At 50.8% G+C, this 20,882-nt stretch overlaps 1 protein-coding gene and 1 long non-coding RNA gene across 5 annotated transcripts; one reads left to right on the forward strand and one right to left on the reverse strand.

Annotated features, from left to right (window-relative positions):
* Positions 1-554: 554 nt before the first annotated feature.
* Positions 555-11,980, reverse strand: FADS1 (fatty acid desaturase 1). Of its 2 annotated transcripts, none has more exons than XM_045555841.1 (12): positions 11,594-11,980; positions 9,483-9,593; positions 8,730-8,927; positions 7,958-8,059; positions 7,722-7,850; positions 4,375-4,435; positions 2,975-3,051; positions 1,958-2,055; positions 1,675-1,771; positions 1,340-1,419; positions 1,122-1,247; positions 555-744 (listed from the first exon to the last, which is right to left on the reverse strand). In XM_045555841.1, the coding sequence occupies exons 1-12, from the start codon at positions 11,795-11,797 to the stop codon at positions 693-695; spliced, it is 1,335 nt and encodes a 444-aa protein (XP_045411797.1). In that variant the 5' UTR covers positions 11,798-11,980; the 3' UTR covers positions 555-692. The 2 variants fall into 2 exon arrangements, with proteins under 2 accessions (XP_045411797.1, XP_045411796.1); XM_045555840.1 differs by lacking the exon at positions 11,594-11,980 and adding an exon at positions 10,278-10,321.
* LOC123641270 lies at positions 10,604-19,402 on the forward strand. 3 transcript variants are annotated; one of them, XR_006736259.1, is made up of 3 exons: positions 10,604-10,936; positions 17,085-17,170; positions 19,034-19,402. It is a non-coding gene; the product is annotated as an uncharacterized LOC123641270 (long non-coding RNA). The 3 variants fall into 3 exon arrangements; XR_006736260.1 differs by lacking the exon at positions 10,604-10,936 and adding an exon at positions 11,385-11,452; XR_006736261.1 differs by lacking the exon at positions 10,604-10,936 and adding an exon at positions 11,683-11,735.
* The last annotated feature ends 1,480 nt before the right edge of the window (positions 19,403-20,882 follow it).

Consider the following 20,882-nt stretch of genomic DNA (forward strand, 5'->3'; position numbering starts at 1 on the left):
TCCTGCCTCAGCCTCCCAAGTAGCTGGGACTACAGGTGCACGCCACTACACCTGGCTAATTTTTCTATTTTGGGTAGAGATGGGGTCTTGCTCTTGCTTAGGCTGGTCTTGAACACTCCTGATTTCAAGCAATCCTCTCGCCTCGGCCTCCCAGAGTGCTAGGATTACAGGCGTGAGCCACCATGCCCAGCCAACCCAGAATTTTAAGTGTTAATGCTTCCTTTCTAAATTTTGCTCAAAAGGTTGAGTTGCTCCATCCATCTGAGGTTTTCAAGTGAGGGTGGAGAAGTGGACCAGTGAGATGAGCTCACCCTTTATATGAGTGGAGTTTTAGTGCTAAACCTTCCTGGCTCTGGACTCAGTCGATCCCCCTCTTCTAATACCCTCCTGGTTCCCTTTGCTCACAGCCACCTGCATCTGCCAAACCAGAAAAAGGGAACAATAAAACTGTCTCACATCCCTACCCCAAAAGCTCCTTCCTTCCTTCTGGGGGACTTGTGTGTCCCCCTCACACCTCTTTAGATATGTGCCTAGAGGATAAAAGGGAGAGGCTGGAGCCAGAGCCTTTATGTCCCCAAGCCCACCCCCTCTCTGAATACTAGAATTATAGTGGCATTGTCCCTCAAGCTCCACTCTGCTTTGGCTCCAGAGTCCTCCTCTTCTTCCTCCACGTGGGGCAGGGGGCGCTGTCGTTATTGGTGAAGATAGGCATCCAGCCAGAGCTGCCCCGACTCCTTCAGTGAGCTGCAGGGACAAGATGGAGCAGACAGTGAGGGAGACAGGCAGAGCTGGGCCCACCAGACATGGAGCAGTGCGGTTCTTACAGACAGACGGAGGCTGAGCCCCGTGACTTAAGGCCCTCTTCCATGTGGTGGCTTCCCTCCCTCCCCTTTGCTTCTGAGAAGCTGGCTTGGGCCATGGCACCAAGGGGAAGCCCAGCGAGGGCACAGGCCTGACCTGGCCACAAGACCAATAGAGCACCCTGCCGTTGCCTTGGTGACCTCCACTGCTGACAACTGGGAAAACCCTGTCATTCCCACCCCATGCATTACCACCATTCCCATTGTCCTGCCCTTTTCCCTCCCTAGCAGCCACAGTCCTGGGCTCAGTCAGATACTCACTGGACAATGTCGGCGAAGGCTGAGAGCAGAGGCTTGGACTGGTACTCTATGCCATGCTTGGCACACAGGGACTGCACCAAGGGAGCTACTTTGTGGTAATTGTGTCGGGGCATCGTGGGGAAAAGACTTCAGGGAGAACAAGAGGAGAGTCAGTGGCTCCTGCTCCTCTGCTCCCACCTGCTGCCCACCCTGCACGCTCCCCAGCTCCCCCTACTCACTGGTGCTCAATCTGGAAGTTGAGGTGTCCACTGAACCAGTCGTTGAAGGCAGACTTGTGGACGTTGCATGTTGCCTGGAGCTGGAGGAAAAGACCCAGCTTTTGCCCAGCCTACTCCAGGTAAGGCTGGCTGACGACGGGGCAGGGACTGTCCTGCTCACTCCCCTCACAGAGTGGCAGGAGAGAAGCCTCAGCTAAGGAGGAAATGCTGTCGGGGGTGGGGGTGGGGGGCCATTTAGTCCTTTTTTTTTTTTTTTTTTTTTGCAATTACTCTTACCCACCCACCCTTTTCATTAGTTGTGTTATGCCTCGGTGTTGTGAGAGACCGTCCCTTACCTGGGTGGAGACCCAGTCCTTGTTCCGGTCGTGATCAATGTGCATGGGGATGTGGTTCATCTGTGTCACCCACACAAACCAGTGGCTTTCCAGGAACCTGTTGCACACAGACAGAAACAGTATAGCAGAGCCCAGAGTTTTCACTTCCCTTCCAGCCTCTCTACCCTTCCTGACAACTCCTGAAACACCCCCTGCTACCCAAAGTCCCGGCACAGCCCCCAGGTCAGACTGGTCACCCCCCAACATCTTGCTTTCCTTCACCAATCCCTGGTCCCTATACTACCTGACCATGAAGAAGAGGCCCAGGAAGCCTTTCAGCCCCAGCAGCGGCACATAAGTAAGGAAGATGCGGACGTAGAAGGTGATCATCCAGGCCAGGTCCTGCCGTGAGCAAGGCACAGCGTGTTTTAGCCACAATGCAGCTCTTCCTCTTCCTCTCACTTCACCCATCTCTTTGCATGCTGCGGCCATTCTCCTGGTAGTCGCTCCTTTTCAGCTTCTCCTCTCAGGGGCCCAATCCTACAGTATCTAGTGCCACTGCTCCTTCCTTCCATTCCTAGTGGCACCTCCCAGCCCTCCTTGTCTGTCACCTTCACAAATAGCAAGGCCTACAGGGTCTCCCTGCCTTCAGCTCCTCCCAACCCATCTGAACCATTCAGCATGCCACCAAATGACTCTTCTGGGACCAGGCCTCAGTCCATGCTGGTGCCCTGATCAAAACTCCAGTCACTGTTCTGCACACTGAACCAAGCACCATACTCTTCCCCCAACATCTGAGTCTTCCATGATATGTCCGGTGGCCAAACTCGCCTCACTTCTCAGCTTCTCGGCTCAGAGTCCATCCTCCCCCTGGCCCACCTCTGCCTGTCAACTGCCCATCCTAAGGCCAGCTAGAAAAGTGTCTTCACAAGGGCCAAGTGCAGTCAAGCCCCTTTTGGAATCCCCAGAACCTTTTGCCTGTATCTCTTTTCTGCTAACAACCCCATTCTGCTTCATCAGAAGTTTCTTAAGCATAGGTACTGTTTCCCCCTCACCTTCCCCGGCCCAGCCTGGCCCTGGCATCATGCCCAGCACAAGAACCTCAGGAGATGCTGGCTGCATGGAATCGGGCATTGAGAGTCAGGTTGCCTGCTAAGCCCAAATCACTGCATCCCACTTAGAGATAAGGAGAATCTATACCTGGTTCTATTATTTTGCTCTACATTAGGCCTGAAGTCAGTCTCAGCTTCCCGGGAAAACCTGTTTTGCCCTGTCTGGATACTGAAGACAGGATGTGGGACCTCTGGGCATGGATACTCACCACCCACTTCTTCCGCTGGATAACAAAATAGAAAATATACCACTGGAAGTAGAGAGGCAGCAAGGCCGGGGGCCCAACTGGGGAAGAAACAGAGACAGGGAGGGGGCATGAGCCGCGTGAGGGTCAGGAAAGGGCTGATTGGTGCTACAGAGACAGCCTCCAGCATGGGCTGCCTCGTCCGCCATCCCCCGTCACCTCTCCAGCTGCTCCTCAATCCACTGGAGCCAGCAGGCACTGAAGGCGGCACAAATGCAAGTCCAGACAAGGAGAAATATCCCAAGACAGTGCCCTGAGGGTGAGGCGTGGGAGTGGCACTCTCCCAGCTTCCAGCAGAACAAGCAGCTCCACCTGTGGGACTTGCTCTGCTCCTGTGTCGTTAAAATGCTCCCTGCGTTGCCTTGGCCAGGGCCTTCCTACTGGCACTAGGCCTGTCCCTGCAGTCACTGGCCCTGTGTCCGGGCTGCTCTACCGTGAGGCTGAGGCTGCAGAAGCCAGGCAGCGTGTGTGTGTGTGGGGAGGGCCGTGCTGATCCTGCCCGGGAGGAGCAGCTCACTTCTGTGGACCAGGGAGATGGGCTTGTGCCACCCCAACCTGGAGTCCTGGAGGGCAGCTGTGGGAAGGAACAGAGGGCTTCTTTTGAAAAACAACTGGGAGTTGAAGAGGTGGGTGTCATCCCACATGCTGCCCCATTTCCTGTTCTGTGTCTCCTCCCTGCAGTACCTGATGCTGCCTGTGAGCCCCTGCTCTACCAGGCCCACCCACGGCTCCGCTATCTTCAGGTGCCATGGATTCTAAAATCCTTTCTTCCAGAGGTCTCTTCTCCACCCTTCTGCCCCATCCACCTTTCTCTAGTAGGGATAGTTGGTGATAAGCAGTTAGGAGGAATTCCTTCAAACTAAAATGGGATCAGTGAAATCCTTCCTTCCCTTCCTTTTAAAAATTGAAATTTTAAAGGAGTTTTAAAGCTCAAATTTTGAGCATTATGGAGCAGACTTGTAAAGCAGGGAATGTATAGCAGTCTTCAGAAAGTGCTTAAGACAACCACAGAAATGTCTTCTTCTCAGTTCTAACAGCTCTTCCACTGTGCCCCCCAGAGCTATCTGTACCTTTGCTGCCCTGGGAGCTGGACTAGACTCAGCTAGGTCACTGTGGCCCAGGTCTCTGTTTCACAAGGTTTAAGATGAGGTTCGCCTCCCAACCAAATGACCAAACGTTAGCCTAATTGTTGCCTTTGCTCAGCTGAGAGGGCAAACTGCTCCCATGCAGGGAGTCACCTGGGTTGGGGTGCTTCTTCCAGCCTCCTCCCCTAACATACCACTATACCTTGGAGAGCCATTTCCTCCTCATACCCTCAGCACCCCCTCCCAAGGCAGCTCCCCATGTTCGACAAGGACACTCACTCAGAAAGAAGTATTTGTGCTGGTGGTTGTATGGCATGTATTTCTTCTTCTGTTTACCAAGCTGTAAAGACAAGCAAACAAATCAGCATCTATAGACCAGTCACCTGTTTCCCTTCTCCTGTGACCTTAGTTTCCCCCTGCTTAGAAGTGTGGGCCTGCTGCAGAGCTGTCAGCTTGCTGGTGCTGCTGGAAGGCTCCAGCGGGCCCAGCCTTACCTCCAGCACATGGAGCATGAAGCACCGGGCTGTGCCCTGCAAGTGTGCCACGCCACGGCCTGCAGCTCGACGGCCATGCCTATGTGAGGGACGTGCACAGCGCAGGTGTCCTGAGGACTCCTTGTGTTCACCCAGAGACACCTTTGTAATGAGGTTTCCAGGCTCCACTGTCCTCTCCCCTTCCTTTCTCCCATCTGGTACGTTTTTGACATCAGACTCTCTATGGACAACCAGAATCTACCCCTATACAGATTAGGTATTCCTGCTATATCCAGCTCCTAATCCTCCCCATCAAAATCTTTGGGTCTCATGAGCTTTACAAAATCTCTTGAAAGCTAAGCAAAGTTTGGCAAATATTTGTAGAAAGGATACCAAGAACAACTTGGCAATCTGAAAGTTCTGGCAAAGTTTCCCCCAGCAGGTGATGGTCATTTTGTAAGCCCAGCTGCTGAAGAGACAGGCTGGGACTGCCAGGACAGACAACCAGTCAACCCAGAACCCCTAGCATGGGCTCACAGAAACATGACAGCAAAGCTCTGCTGTCACTCCACGGCTCCTTCTGTTTCTCTCGCCCCAACTAGTTCAGGCGACCAGACAACCATGAGGGCACCAGAGGAGCCCTGGACTCCAGAGCAGAATGCCAGCTCGTCCCTCCACGCGTCTGCCCTCTGTGTTCACAGGTCGTTTACTGAGGGCTTACTCTGTGCAAATCACTTTAGCTAGATGAAGCATTCTTTCCACATTAACAGAGTCATTCAACAAGTACTTGAGCACCTACTGTGCGCCTGGCACTGTTCTAGCTGCTGAAGATAGAGAGGTGAACAATACACAGTTCCTACCCTCACAGCCTACAGCCTGGGAGAGGAAACCAGTGATAAATTTGTCAACAGAGCTCAAGGTGGTTCACAGATTAAAAAGAGGAAAATAGGACAGAGTGAGGGAGGCAGCCAGGGTGGTCAGACACACCCTCCCGCACGGCCAGGTGCTGCCATCTGAACTGAGACTTGACTGATGAGAGGGGCCAGCAGTGCAGACAGGCAGTGGAGGAACATTCAAAGCAGAGGAATGGCCAGCGCAGAGGCTCCCGGACGCTCAAGGGACAGGAAGCAATGGGAGAGTGAGAAGACCAGAAACGCAGGGAGGGGCCAGACCACGTAGGGCCTTAGAAGGCCTTGGTAAGACCATGGTAGGGAGTTTGGGTTTTATTTCAGTGGCAATAAGTCGCTGGAAGGTTTTCAACGGATGTGGCATGATTTGCTTTGTGCTTTAAATTGCTCACTCTGGCTAGAGGTGAAGAGAATTGTAGGCGGCAGGTATAGCTGCAGGGAGGAGGCTGGAGCTAATGCAGACTAGAGCTGGACCAGGCAGGGGGAGGCAGAGCGGTGGAGCTCTCGAAGTCAGTGGGTTTGGGATGTGCTTCAGAGGCAGTGTGAACAAGGCTTGCTGGTGAGCTAGATGCGGTGGTGACAGTCACCCCATCCTGATCCACATTAACTGAGGGGGAAACTGAAAGAAAAGCACCCTTCTTGTTTGGTGGGATGGGTGGGGCAGAACCCTGGCCTCCTATCTTGGAACTGTTATGAAAAGGAGCCCTGTCCATTGCTGCCTCCTTGAATGGCAACTAAATGCCATTATGATCCTAATAACTTTGCCCCATTTTGTTTAGACCCTCAGTCAGAAGGGTTCCATTTAGAACAGAGTGTCCCCTGCACCTCCTTCTCCTCCAGGAGAGCTGGGAGGCACAGAGGTGGATGTCACAGGGTCAGCACGGACATCAAGATCCAGTTAAGCTGTACCCTGAGGGACTGAAGCAAGCCCCCAACAGCTGACAGCCCAGGTATTCACTAAATGGCAGCCTATCCCCAGCCTCATAGCTAGCGGGCAGAAAAAGGAAAAAACAAAAGGAAAGGCTATTTTGGGTCCCAGATCATTCTCCATCTTTCATGTCTGCAGATGGAATACCCGAGTACCAAGATGCAATAAAGGGAGTGGTGTGAGATGGTTCCCTGCCCCTTAGCCTCCTCACCTGTTTTTTTAACCCCCTGTAGTGACAATGGAAGTACTACTGCCCAGTAAATAACCACACTGCCCTTGAAGCAGCCAACCGAGCCAGGTTGGGGGTCAGGGCTGGCTCACACAGGGTTGGGGTTGGACATGTAACAAACCCAAGAAGCCCATGTTCAAGAGGTAGGAAAACTGGAACATTATGGACAGGTGGGGTATGGACCTCAAACTATGAGTTCCTCATGTCAGGACAGCCAGTGTCGCCAAAGCCTTCCACAGCGTTCTCATGGCCAGAGGGGAGAACAGAGCCAGGCTACCTTGAACTCATGCCTAGAATTGAAATGCATTTAACAATAGTTTAATTCCTGGCAAGCTGAAATGTCACAGAGTTGGAGGAGAGGACCTGGCAGAACTCTAACTGTAGCCCAGAGCCTTGGGACTCGGGGTTTTAAATGAACTTTTCAAAGGATTCTGCTGGCGTTTCAGAGCCTTCCATTGCCTGATGTTTACTAAAAGCTCACCAGATCTCTACCCCGAGACATTCTTCCTTCGGCACTATGTTATGATTTCTGCTCAAACCCAATGCTGACCACCACAGAAGTCAGGCTGGGATCAGAAGGGTGGGAAGCACTCGGCGAGTGAATGTTCCAGGCACTGGGTGTCAAAGAAGAGTAAGACAGTCCTATCTGTGTTCTGGATATCAGTCCAGGGGACAGGGATGACTGACAAGTAGGAGATCCAAGTGTTGAGAGCAATACCAAGTGCAGAGGGTGACTGCCTGGGCAGGAGGGTCAAAAGTAGCCCCAGGAGGTGCCCTCATCACCCCCTAGGATGAGCAGGGCTCACACAGTGATCTCCTGGTCATCCTCTGGATCCTTTGCAGCACATGGTACTTTGTATGCAATAACTATGCGCTGACTGAACTCACCAGGGAGGATGGTGATGCTGTCCTGGGCAGCCCCAGTCTACTGCCTGTTGATTCCCAGAACTTCCAAATGGCAAAGGCCCCAGCCAGCCCAGCCCTTTATGTCTTACCCACACTGACAACACTGTGGGCATTTCCCCCAAAGCCCTCCATGCTGGCTGTTTTCCGTTCCCCAAGACCTTTCCACTGATACCTCTGCTCACCTCCACAGACAGGATCTTCCCCAAGGCAAAGAAGAGGGGATGCATGTTGATGTCTGGGTCTTTGCGAAAGCAGTTGGGCTTGGCATGATGCTGGAAGTGCATGTGGTTCCACCAACTGGCAGGGGCCCCCTACAGAAAAGCGGGGACACGAGGATGAAAACCTAGTGCCCTTCCCCCCTGCCCCAGCAGCCCTCTGTTGCCTGGAGTTTCAGAGAGCCCCTCTCTATCCCACTGACCTTCAGGTGGCCAATGACAAAATGATGTAGCAGATGGTTCCACATGGAGGTGCTGAAGACTGAGAGGTGCCCAAAGTCATGCTGCAGCCAGCCAGCCTGGGCCTGGGTAAGAAAAGTCAGCACTGAGAACAGCCCACCAGCCCAGCATCCCTCTCACTGACTTTAACGCCTCCTTCAGCCCCTCCATCTTCCTTCATCCACCAAAGCCCGCGATGTGCATTAGCAGTCAGGAAACATGGGTCCTAATCCTGGCTCTGCCACTGACTCACATGTGAGTTGCGGTAAATCACTATCCTTTCCCTGTTCTTCAGTTTCCCCAGCTCTGAAGTTCACGGCTTATGGACTGGAGTCCAGAATACAAAAAGGGTCACAGATGAGGAGAAGGCTTACCAAGTGAGTCTGACAGCCAAGAATTGGGGCCCAACCATTATTAGCATGTTGGGCAATGTTAATGGTGGGGAGGGAACCAAGTCAAACCAGGATCTTTGTTCTTGGCACACTTGGGCTGTGGCAGAACCTGAACCTGAAGTTTCAGAGAAGAAATTCCATAGGAGGAAGGGAACCCTGCAAGCAGCAGGTGGAGAGGCAGTGAGAGAAATGAAGATGCACATAGCTGACGAGCAGCTAAAAGCCTCAGAAATGGAACATACGTTCTCCTGCTGCGCTAACTCTCCCTCGGAGGGCAGAGCTCCTTGGCCTTCTGAAGGGGTCAAAGAGCTTTCCCCAGGGACGCTGAGCACGGCTGTGCACTTGACAAGCCAAAGGCTCTCACCTGCACTGCACTGAGCAGCACCGCACAGAGGAGGAAGGGCACGAAGGATGTCCCAAAGACCCAAAGGGTGAGCCAGGCAGTGACATCCAGCAGCAGGATGTGCAGAAGGTACAGCAGGAAGAACATATGGTTGGCCTTCATGAGCCCCATCTGCTCCACTGTGGCCCGCAGCTTCCGGAACTCATCAGTCAGCTCTTTCTGGGAAGGGAGAGGGGGCCTATTATTCTTCTCAGCTGCAAACCAACACTTGAGACAACAGTCCTCTCAGGCTCAAGGACCTCCCACTAAGGTGGCTGTGGGAAGTCCCGAGTCCTAGGCAGAGACACCACAATAATGAGGATGACAGGAGGATCATGCCTAAGAGTTAAGCTGACTTAAGTCCCTGCTTTGCCATTTACTGACTGTGTGATCCGTGGCCATGTTGCTTAACCTCTCTGAGCCTCAGTTTTCTCATCTGTAAATGTGTGGGAATTTATGAGTTTATGCTTGGCACATAGTAAGTGCTCAATAAATAGGTCTCGTGTTGTTGATGATGATGATGGTAGGCATAGTAGTGACAGCATTGGGAGAGCCATAGGTTTGCAAGCCCTGCTCCCTTGGGCCTGTGACCCCATGACTATGCAAGAGAAGCAGGGACCTCAAGACTCCCTAGAACTACTGACTGTGGTCACCTGTGATCCCATCTGGGCTTTCCTTCTCCCCCCTTCCCACCCCCAACAACCAAGAGTCTCCCAAGAGCAAACAGGGTCTCACGTTCTTGGTGGACTCAAAGCTGGGCTGCTCTGGAGACAGTTCTCCAATCAGGAGAGAGTTCATATACTTCCTCACCAGGCCCTTGTTGATGTGGAATGCCACAAAGGGGTCCTGCAAGCAGGAGACAAGACAGAAAGGTGAGGGAGCCAGCCCCCCACTCCTAGAGGGCTCACACCAAAGGCCATCCTCCTGCCAGCAAAAAGGCTGTACCCAAATTGAAGCAGAGACCACCTTCCTGGGCCAGCTGCCCTTTGCGGGTGCTCAGACCTCTCCCAGGTGTCCACAGCTCAAGACCACCCAGCATCCGTGTCCTAATTAGAAGGGCACCACCTAGAAAGACCTGTCTGGGCTGGCCCTTTCCCTGGGTGTCTCTGGGGACAGCTTCTGCCCAAGGATTTAGGTATTGGTACAGAACAGAAGGGATAGGTGGGGCTATGAGACTTCTCAGTCTTTTCTTATGGAACTTGTTAACAAGTCCCTTCTCTCTCATAGCTAGTGTTCTCCATAACTGCAAAGAGGGGGACATCCAATGTCCAAACTAGGGAACTTTTGTATTCCTCCTCCTCTCCGCTATTGTTCCCAGTAGGGTTCTGTATTTCCCCAAGCGCTCTCACCACTCCCTGCTCTAGGGTGGCTAATTTTGGTTATGCAAGGTGGGATCCTGGCAACAAGATTCCAGATTCAAGATTCACATCCTAAGGTTCCAGGAGCTATCGAGACCCGGCATGTGGGGCGGGGCGCGGGGGGATGGGGCGGCCGGTGGCACCACACATCTGGACCAATCGCAGTCCCTACCGCGGTATCCCTGGCCCCAAATCACACTGCGGGAGCCCCAGCGTCGGTGCCTGCTCCATCTGCGCAAGCGCCAGCCCACGCCTGCGCTGTCGGCCGCCGTCTGGGCTCCCCCCGAGTGACCACTCAGGTGATCAGCACAGCCTCTGGCCTCGCCCCCTTGGCGGGTTGGTGTCAGAGGGTGGGGCGGGTCTTCGCCCTGCGGCGTTTGAGCTCCGCTGCGACCTCGTTATGGGAACCATGGTGACCCGAGGCGCACTCTGGGCCGCCGGGGCAGTGAAGGGGGACTGCGGAGGAGGTCATGCTGCAGGCCACAAGATCAAAAAGGGATACACGGGGAGGCGACGCTATCCTGGCCGCCAAGGAACGTCCCAACTTTCAGGTCGCAGGGAAGCCCTCCCTCCTCTCTGGCACTACAGCCCGCTAGGGAGGCGCCAGGTGCCTTAGCTCTGAAGACTAGTCTAGAAAGAGAGGCTGCAGGACCCGGGCTGGGAAGCGCGCAGACCCCGCAGTGAGGCCCAAGGAAAGGAGGGACGCGACCCCGCAAGAGGCCTAGCGCCATGAAGTGCAAACGGCTGTCCACTGCGCCGAATAGCTGGAGACTCGCTGGCCTGCGGCCAATGCGCTCCCCGGCAGGATTCGAGGACACGTCCTCGCTAAGTGTATGCTAATGCTGTTCCCATTTTCCCCAGAGTGCCAGCGCGGCTTGCCCTTTCCGGCGCGTGATGTCCCTTCCGCATCCTCTAGGCGCAGGGGTTCCCAAGGCAGTGGGCTCCCCAAGTTTTCCCGTTTCAGCCGTATCTTCAAGAGGGCCCCCCGCCTCTTCCTCCCTCCCCGCTCCTGCCAAGCGAGTGGAGCCCGGCGCGCACTCGGTCCATACACAGCAGCGCTCTCCCTCCCAGCCTTCGAGACAGGACGTGACTCCCTCTCCCTGCCACTGACTCCTCCGCCCCTGGCGCCCAGCATCCTTGCTCTCTTCCCTTCTAACCCAGCTCTGGGTCCGGCCCACGCCTGGAGACCGGAGACTCGGGCTACAGGCGGAATGCGCGGGCAGCGCAGCCCTTTGTTTGTGTGTGCATGTTGCTGGCTTCCATCCCCACTCCCCAGACTCCGATTTCCAGAGCCCCCCTCCGGCCCTTGCATCCTGTCCCCGCGGCACACCCGTCTCCGGGCAACAGGTATGCTCGGGCGCCTCCCGGCTTTTCTCCGAATTAGTCGTTAGGCCCTGGGTGCCGAACTTCCTGGCTCCCACGCAAGCAGCCTCGGGCCGCGGCCGCGCAGCCCTGCCCTCTCCCGTGCCCTCGCCTGGCAGCGCTCACCGTGGCATCCTGCCCGGCGTAGTGGCTGATGACCCGGGAGCCCCCCGGGTGCCGGCGTGTGAACTCGCTAATGTTGTACACCTTCCGGTCGATCACGATCCACCGCTCCTGGCGCCCGGAGCGCTGCGCCACCTCTTCCCAGGTGAAGTAGCGCGGAGTGGGCCCCTGGGCCGGGGTCTCGGCCGCCGGCGGGCCGGGGGCCATGGCCAGCCTGAAGGCGCCGCGCGCCGGCCGTGCAGGGGCTGTCAGGCGTGCGCTCGGCGTCCACGCCGGCCTCGCGTGCTCAGGGAGCCGGTCCGCTGGTGCGCGGGCCGGGTTTTCGGCGCCGCGGCGCGGACTTCCGAGCCCGGCAGCGCGCTCCCATTGGCCGGGCCTTCTGGCGCGGGGAGCGAGCCCTCGCCCCACGCCCGCGAGACCCCGACACTCGTAGCGGGGTCGGCGCGCGCCCCCTGGCGGGCTTCTTGTGTGCGTCGCCGCCCGATTCCGCTTCCTAACGTCTGGCTGGTGTCTCGGCGATGGCTCCCGGGAGGCGCCGCAGTCGGAATAACAGTTCCCGTGCAGGCAGAGGGTCCCGGTGCGAGCAGGAGTTGGCCGGCCCGGCCCGGCCAGGCTGGCGGCGGAAGCGGGCGAAGCTCCGTAAATGAGTGCATGGAGGCGTCGGGGCCCAGGGGTGGCTGAGAGGCGGCCAGGACCAGGGCAGGGGGTGGAGGGAGGCTCTCCCTGCGACCGGGTCGTCCTGCAGCCCAGGCTGTCCCGGGAGCGGGGCTGCCCAGGGGCATCTTCTTTTTTTTTTTTTTGAGACAGAGTCTCACTCTGGTGCCCAGGCTAGAGTGAGTGCCATGGCGTCAGCCTAGCTCACAGCAACCTCAAACTCCTGGGCTCAAGCGATCCTCCTGCCTCAGCCTCCCCAGTAGCTGAGACTACAGGCATGCGCCACCATGCCCGGCTAATTTTTTCTATATATATTTTTAGCTGTCCAGATAATTTCTTTCTATTTTTAGTAGAGACGAGGTCTCGCTCTTGCTCAGGCTGGTCTCGAACTCCTGAGATCAAACGATCCACCCGCCTCGGCCTCCCAGAGTGCCAGGATTATAGGCGTGAGCCACCGCGCCCGGCCTAGGGGCATCTTCTTTACGCAATGGTTGCCTTAGCCAAGGTCTCCAGATGGGACACCACACGGATGGAAACTCCCGCCGCCTCCCTGTGCTGTTCCACACCTTGTGCTGCCTGAAGTATTAATATTTTTCTACCTATCAACATAGTTCACACCCTGGTCTTTTTTTTTTTTTTTTTTTTTGAGACAGGGTCTCCCTCCGTCTGTCACCCCGGCTAGAGTGCAGTGGCATCATCACAGCTCACTGCAAACTCAAACTCCTGGGCTCAAGTGCTCCTCTTGCCTCAGCCTCCCAAGTAGCTGGGACTACAGGCACAAGCCACCACGCACAGCTAATTTCTTCTATTTTTGGTAGAAATGGGGTCTTGCTCCTGCTCAGGCTGGTCTGGAACCCCTGACCTCAAGTGATCCTCCCATTTTGGCCTCCCAGAGTGCTACTCCCGGCCCACATCCTGGCCATTTTTAATCACTCCTTAATTCTTCATTGTGCTAAGAGATCCCAGTGAGCTTGGTGATTTTCTTCTTGCCAGGACTTGGGGTTGTTTCCAGGTTTTGCTATAAAATTTGCTATCTTTGCACAGTCGCCCCACCTCCTACTTTCCCCAAGAGTGAAATTACCTGATCAAAGAGTACAAATCATTTTATAGCTCTTGTTAGACATTGCCAAGTTGTCAGGCAAGGTTTTTATAAAAGGCACATTGGCTGTACAGAGGGGCAGCTGCATGAACCAAGGTGCAGTGGCCTGGCATCTTAACTGGAAGTCAGGACACCAAAACTTCCCCATAGGAATTTGGGAAGTTCCTCCCCCATTATGAATCTCAATTTTCTTGTCTGCAAAGTGAGGGATTTGGATTGAATGGATAAAGGTCCTTGTCTACCAGAAATCTGTACCACCCTCTCCTGACTCCTAGGGGCTCAGATGCTAGCCCGCTGCCTGGGTTAGGCAGGCTTCCTTTCCTCTGGCTGCAGAGTCCATCAAGCGCCCAAAGACTAGTGTAAGCAGAGGAGAGACAGCAGAGCCCAGGACTTCAGAGCACAGGGCTCAAATCTCAGCTCTGCCCCTTAACTAGCTGAGTGACAAAATACTCAGCCTCTCCTGGCTCGGTTTCCCCCTCTGTAACTGAGGTTGGTAACAGTTCCTACCTCACAGGGTTATGAGAATTAAATGAGTTAATGTTTGTGAAACATGAAGAACAGTGTCTAGAACATAGTAAGTGCTTTATAAAGTGTGTGTAGAATAAATAAAGGACAATTGAACACCTCTGGGTTTCTTCAGGACTGCAACAGTTTCTTAACTGGCACACCCACCTGTGGGTGCATTACCACTCCTCTTTCTAAAACCCAGAAACTTTTTTTTAAAGCACTTTTTGTGAAATCATAGATAAGTCAATAGTTCCTGTTGTTTTTGAATATTAGTTCCATCATGGAACCAATGCAGTGCAGACAGTTCGAAATATCAACAAAGTGCTTGGGAAGGATGCAGCTAATGAATGCACAGTACTTAGATGGTTTGAGAAGTTCCCGTTCTAGTGATTTTAATCTTGAAAGTCAGCCAGCCACGTGGCTGACCTGAGACCAAGGTGGATAATGATGAGCTGAAAGCTATAGTGGAAGCAAATCTATCTCAACCTACACATGAATTAGCAGCAAGGTTTAATGTTACCATTCTAATAATATTGGACCATTTGAAACAAATTGGCAAGGTAAAGAAGCTGGATAGATGGGTACCGTATGAATTAAACAAGCATCAGCAGAGAAGCTGTCTCAAAGCTTGCCTTTCTTTGCTGTCATAACATAAAGGCAGACCATTTCCACACCACATTGTTATGTGTGATGAAAAATTGATTTTTTGATAATCACAAGCATTCAGCACAACGGTTGGATAAAGACAAAGTGCCAAAACACAGTCCAAAACTGAATATTCACCAAAAAAACACTAACGGTGTCTGTTTAGTGGTCCTGTGGTGGTATTATCCATTACAGCTTCATGAAACTTGGGCGATCAACTACAGTGGATGTCTACTGCAACCGGTTGGACGCAATAATGAGGATGCTTGCCATTAAGCAGCCCAGATTGGTCAATAGAGACAGGCCAATCCTCTTGCAAAACAACTCTTGACCACATATTGCATAAACAACGCTGCTCAAACTACAGAGGCTGGACTTGGAAACCCTCTGTCATCCAGCGTATTCACCAGACCTTGCGCCAGTTGACTACCATTTCATCCAGGCTTTGGACAACTTCTTGCAAAGAAAAATATTCCATTCTCAACAAGCTGTGGAAAACACCTTATGCAATTTCATCACTACTAGCTCTGCAGGCTTCTTTGCTGCTGGTATAAACAAGCTACCATTAAGATGGCAAAACTGTGTCGATAGTTCAGGTGCATACTCTATACTGTTTCTTGTTTGAGATATAATAAACTAAACTTTTGATTCAAAATTGGACATTTCATATTTAATGACCTAATATCTTGTGAATAGCAATTGGTTTATTGGGCTTGGTGAGGGAGGGTTGTTAATGCTTTAATTCACTCAATAAAACATTTAAAATGCCCACAATTTCCATTTGTTTTCATTTTTATTTATTAAAAATATCAACTGGGTTCCGTAAGTAATGATCCCAGCATCTCATGACCTGTAGACAGCCCTGTCTGAAAGCCCTGGGTCTTCAAGTTGAGGCATTTCTATTCTAGCCTGGAGGCACCTGGGACCCCTGGGAGACTTTTAAGCAGAGAGATTTGGGACTCGGGTTTCTGGGTTTTAGGAAGAGGAGTGGGAATGCACCCACAGGTGGGTGTGCCAGTTAAGAAACTGTTGCAGTCCTGAAGAAACCCAGAGTTTAGGTGTGCAATTGTCCTTTATTTATTCTACACACACTTTATAAAGCACTTACTATGTTCTAGACACTGTTCTTCATGTTTCACAAACATTAACTCATTTAATTCTCATAACCCTATGAGGTAGGAACTGTTACCAACCTCAGTTACAGAGGGGGAAACCGAGCCAGGAGAGGCTGAGTATTTTGTCACTCAGCTAGTTAAGGGGCAGAGCTGAGATTTGAGCCCTGTGCTCTGAAGTCCTGGGCTCTGCTGTCTCTCCTCTGCTTACACTAGTCTTTGGGCGCTTGATGGACTCTGCAGCCAGAGGAAAGGAGGCCTGCCTAACCCAGGCAGCGGGCTAGCATCTGAGCCCCTAGGAGTCAGGAGAGGGTGATACAGAGACCAGATTTCTGGTAGACGAGGACCTTTATCCATTCAATCCAAATCCTTCACCTTATAGACAAGAAAATTGAGGTTCATAATGAGGAAGGGACTTCCTAAGTTTCTATGGGGAAGTTTTGGTGTCCTGACTTCCAGTTAAGATGCCAGGCCACTGCACCTTGGTTCATGCAGCTGCCCCTCTGTACAGCCAATGTGCCTTTTATAAAAACCTTGCCTGACAACTTGGCAATGTCTAACAAGAGCTATAAAATGATTTGTACTCTTTGATCAGGTAATTTCACTCTTGGGGAAAGTAGGAGGTGGGGCGACTGTGCAAAGATAGCAAATTTTATAGCAAAACCTGGAAACAACCCCAAGTCCTGGCAAGAAGAAAATCACCAAGCTCACTGGGATCTCTTAGCACAATGAAGAATTAAGGAGTGATTAAAAATGGCCAGGATGTGGGCCGGGAGTAGCACTCTGGGGAAGCCAAAATGGGAGGATCACTTGAGGTCAGGGGTTCCAGACCAGCCTGAGCAGGACCAAGACCCTGTCTCTACCAAAGATAGAAGAAATTAGCTGTGCGTGGTAGCTTGTGCCTGTAGTCCCAGCTACTTGGGAGGCTGAGGCAGGAGGATCACTTGAGCCCAGGAGTTTGAGTTTGCAGTGAGCTATGATGATGCCACTGGACTCTAGCCCGGGTGACAGAGGCAGACTCTGTCTCAAAAAAAAATTTTTTTTTAAAGTAATTCCATGTTTAGGGATATAGCCTTTTTGGAAAAAACATTTATAAACAAAAAAATTGAAGCAGTATTTATGATAGCAAAAAAATATGGAAATAATCTAAATGCCCATCAGTGGAATATTATGCAGACGTTAAAAATAATGTAATGAAAGTTTGGCTGCAGAGACAGCCACTCTATGGAATGAGACTAGAAGGAAATGATAATAGTGATTGTTTCTGGATTGGGTGGATCAAGATAATTTGTATTTTCTTTAATACTTTATGAATTTTTTATGATGAGTCTGTATTAGTTTTACAATCAGGGTAAAAAGGTTATAAAAAATACCACTTGTAGGATGCTTCCTTGATTAACCCCACCTACCTAAAACCATTCATTAAGTGTCTTATTCAACATTTGTGGCTCATTTGCTCTGTCACTTACTTTGATAGGTGCTGGGAGTACAAAGTTCAGTACCATAAGGGTTGTGCCTAGCCAAGTCTACTGGGGGAGACAGAGAAGCCATCCCTGATCACAGGTCAGTAGGATAGATGCGAATTGAATTCATCTTTGTGATTCTCAGCATTTATGCAGTTTGTGTGGCATGAATTTGCATTCATGTTTCTTTGCTTTTTGTGTATTCTTAGGTCAGTCACGTGGTTTGGTTACCTACCTAACGAGGTTATAATCTTCTGGGCCTGGGACTATGAGTTATGTTTAGTATTACCTGTTGTATATTCAGAGTACCTTAGTTTGGAGTTCTATGTGGAATCCCACATAAATTTGTTGAGCTAACTGATGATTTCAACCTGAAAAAATACAAGCAAGCAAGCATACAGGCTCCTAGGCAAATGTCCCACTGCCTTCTTGTGTCCCTATGCCCCTCTACAGATAGTCGTGCAGACCGTGAAAACCCATTTCCAGGCCTGAGCCGGGGCCAGCTAGATAAACCCTGTACCTTGTGGGCCCTGCTGATACTAAGCTAACTTGCCTTATGCAGGATATGAATCACATGCTTAATTCCAGATTGGCACTTGTAAATCCTGATTGTTCTGGCCAAATTTATTACTCAGGGAACAGAGCAAAATCAGCTTAAGACTTAAATGCTGATTCTAATCAGGCCATATTTGAATGACATAACTGATCAAGGCCGTTGGAATAACCTGAAATGTGAGTTCAAATTTTGATCCATTTTGACAGAGGATCATAAAGGTAATAGTTGAACAATGGACGAGATCCTTTACAAAGCCAACGAGTGTGAAAGAAGCAGTATTGGTTTTGCTCAGCCTGTGCTGCAGCCTCCTTTCAGTGACAGCCCTTCAGGCCATTAAAGACCAAAGCCATTTTCACAAAATCTGGGTTTATGTGAAATTAGGTACTTTATGGCGATGCAATGAGTACAGTGCCTGGCACACAGTAGACACTGATAAAGTTAACTGCACCAGTCTCTGTTTTCAGAAAAGTCATCTGTAATAGTTTTCCAGGTTAATGTCAACTAGCATATTATTACAAAATAATTTATGCCATATAGTACTACTAAAGAAAGAACCCCAAGGTCACACCGCTATTGGGCAAAGAAAAGAATTAGAAACAGCAATCTGTACTTCTTTTTAATTAAAGTTTTATGCAACATACCTTACCTCTTATCAGTGTTCACCTAGTGATAATGCTTTTGGTAATAACTCAGTTTCTTAGCTAGGCTTCCCAACCTGTCATTTAAGGCAATTTAATTTGACACCTTTACTAAGTTTATGCCATTTTTATTGTTGAAAATTATTGAATGTTTTTAAGATTGTTATGACTTTCACCATATGTTAATAGATTGTTATCTAGTGAGCTTGGTTAAAGTAGTTTGGCCTGACCCATACTGCTAGCGAAGATAATGTGTGTATGGCATTTTCGCACACCTTGTGTCCTTTGATCCCCACCCCCCACCTTTTTTTGTTGAGACAGAGTCTCGCTCTGTCACCCAGGCTAGAGGGCAGTAGTGCAATCACAGCTCACTGCAACCTCAAACTCCTGGGCTCAAGCGATCCTCCTGCTTCAAGCCTCCTGGGTAGCTGGGACTACAGGCACGTGCCACCACACCTGGCTGACTTTTTCTATTTTTAGTAGAGACGGGGTCTCTCTCCTACTCAGGCTGGTCTCAAACTCCTGACCTCAGTGATTCTCCCGCCTCAGCCTTCCAGAGTGCTAAGATTACAGGCGTGAGCCACCTCGCCCAGTCTGATCCTCCTTATTAAAAAAAAAAAATTACATGAGATAGGTCAGAATTACTATCTCCATTTTATCATGAGGAAACCGAAGGTCGAGAGACTGTGAGATCTGACATTGTGTGCTAAGTACGGAAAAGAAATGCAGTGGTGGGCTGTGTTTACTTTTGATTTGTGACTCCCCACAGGAAGAAACGGAGCCCGTTTCCCAAAGCCCAGGTCTGCTGCCGGGCTCGTGACCTTGGCCAAATAGAGTAACTGAGCCCTCTGACGACAGTGGCCCAGCGGTTAGACGTATGACCCAGAGCCCATCGCGCGTCTTCCTCTGGAATTAATCCACAGAAGCAGGGAATGAGGGAGAATTCTTAGTGCTCGGGTTGCTTAGCAGGTGCAGCCATATTTTTTGTCATGTGGAGAAGACACTTCTTCAGTAAGGAGAATCAAACCAACAGAGAAAGAAAAGCAAAGGCAACTAGAAAATGTTGAATTGCTGCTTCCAGAGGCTCTAATTCCAGAAGCTCCATGAGTTCCATGACCCACCTGGCTAGTCAAGCCAATAAATTTCTTTTTTTCCTTACACTGGTCAGAATTTATTTTCTTTTTATCTTTTGCTTGCTTGCTTTCTTGTTTTCTTTCTTTCTTTCTTTCTTTCTTTCTGGGCCAAAGTTAAGAAGATACAGAATTTATTTTTTATTATTTGTCTTTTTCTTTCTTATTTTGTTTCTTTTTTTTTTTTTGGAGACAAGAATCTTGCTCTGTTGCCTGGGCTAGAGTGCCGTGGCGTCAGCCTAGCTCACAGCAACCTCAAACTCCTGGGCTTAAGTAATCCTCCTGCCTCAGCCTCCCAAGTATTTGGGACTACAGGCATGCACCACCATGCCCAGCTAATTTTTTCTACATATTTTTAGTTGTCCAGCTAATTTATTTGTATTTTCAGTAGAGACAGGGTCTTGCTCTTGTTCAGGCTGGTATCGAACTCCTGATCTCAAGCGATCCTCCCTCCTCGGCCTCCCAGAGTGCTAGGATTATAGGCGTGAGCCACCGCACCTGGCCTATTTTCCATTATTTGTAACCAAGAAATGAACCCAGAACCTCTGGTTGTCAGGTTCTGATGTTAATTAGCAGTGAGTAGTTGAGCACTTAATGATGTCCCAGGTAGTATGCTGAACATGTTACATGTAGTAATTTATTTACTGGACCAACACGAAAGCCCCAGTCCAGAAAGGCTAAATATGGATCGCTGGAAAAGAGAAACCCCCTCCCCAGGTACTATGACATCTAAACTGTATGGTTTAAGAACTTTTTTGTAAAATGTGACCAAGTGATTCTGCCCCAGTAGGGAAGGACACCAAGTCTGGGGAGAGGGCTCCAGGCTGCAGCATCCCCTTCTGCGTGGGAGCTCCTCCTTCCTGCCTCTTTCCCACCAAACGCTCCTGCATTCTCGTCCGTCATCCTGACTTGTTAATGTGCATTGAGTTTTTGAGAGAAAGACCCAATATATGTGTAAGATCTTTTCATTGCTAAATCATTTTAGATTGTAAAACTCTAAATGTTCATATCATTAAATTTAATTACTCGCTGGCTTCGTGGGGAAAACACTGGGAGCACTGCCCATTACATTTATCTATGTAGTCCAGACTGCCCTTTTGAGCTTCTGATTCATGTATCCCCTGCCTGCTTGCCGTTCGCATTAGTCTGTCTTCCCACCATGTCCAGACTGTCACGTCCCAGCCCGAACTTTCCACTTCCCACTTCACCTTCCACTTACTCCCCCTGCGCTGTCCTGCCCATTGGTATGAACACTCTGCTCACTCAGGAGGATAAGCCAGAGACCTGGGAGTCATTTTGGAAACTTCACTCTCGGTGATTCATTAGGAAGTCCTGCCAGTTCCACTTTCAGAAACACAAATATCTTCAATTCCCTCAATCTCCAGTGCCTCAAGCTAGTGTCACTTGCTTTGATTCCTGCAGTAGTCTAACTGGCCTTCCTGCCTTTGTCTACGTTTGACTCCGTCCTCTTTATTCTCTACGGAGCAG

This window comes from Lemur catta, chromosome 7 (assembly GCF_020740605.2).
Source record: "Lemur catta isolate mLemCat1 chromosome 7, mLemCat1.pri, whole genome shotgun sequence".
NCBI classification, from domain to species: domain Eukaryota; kingdom Metazoa; phylum Chordata; class Mammalia; order Primates; family Lemuridae; genus Lemur; species Lemur catta.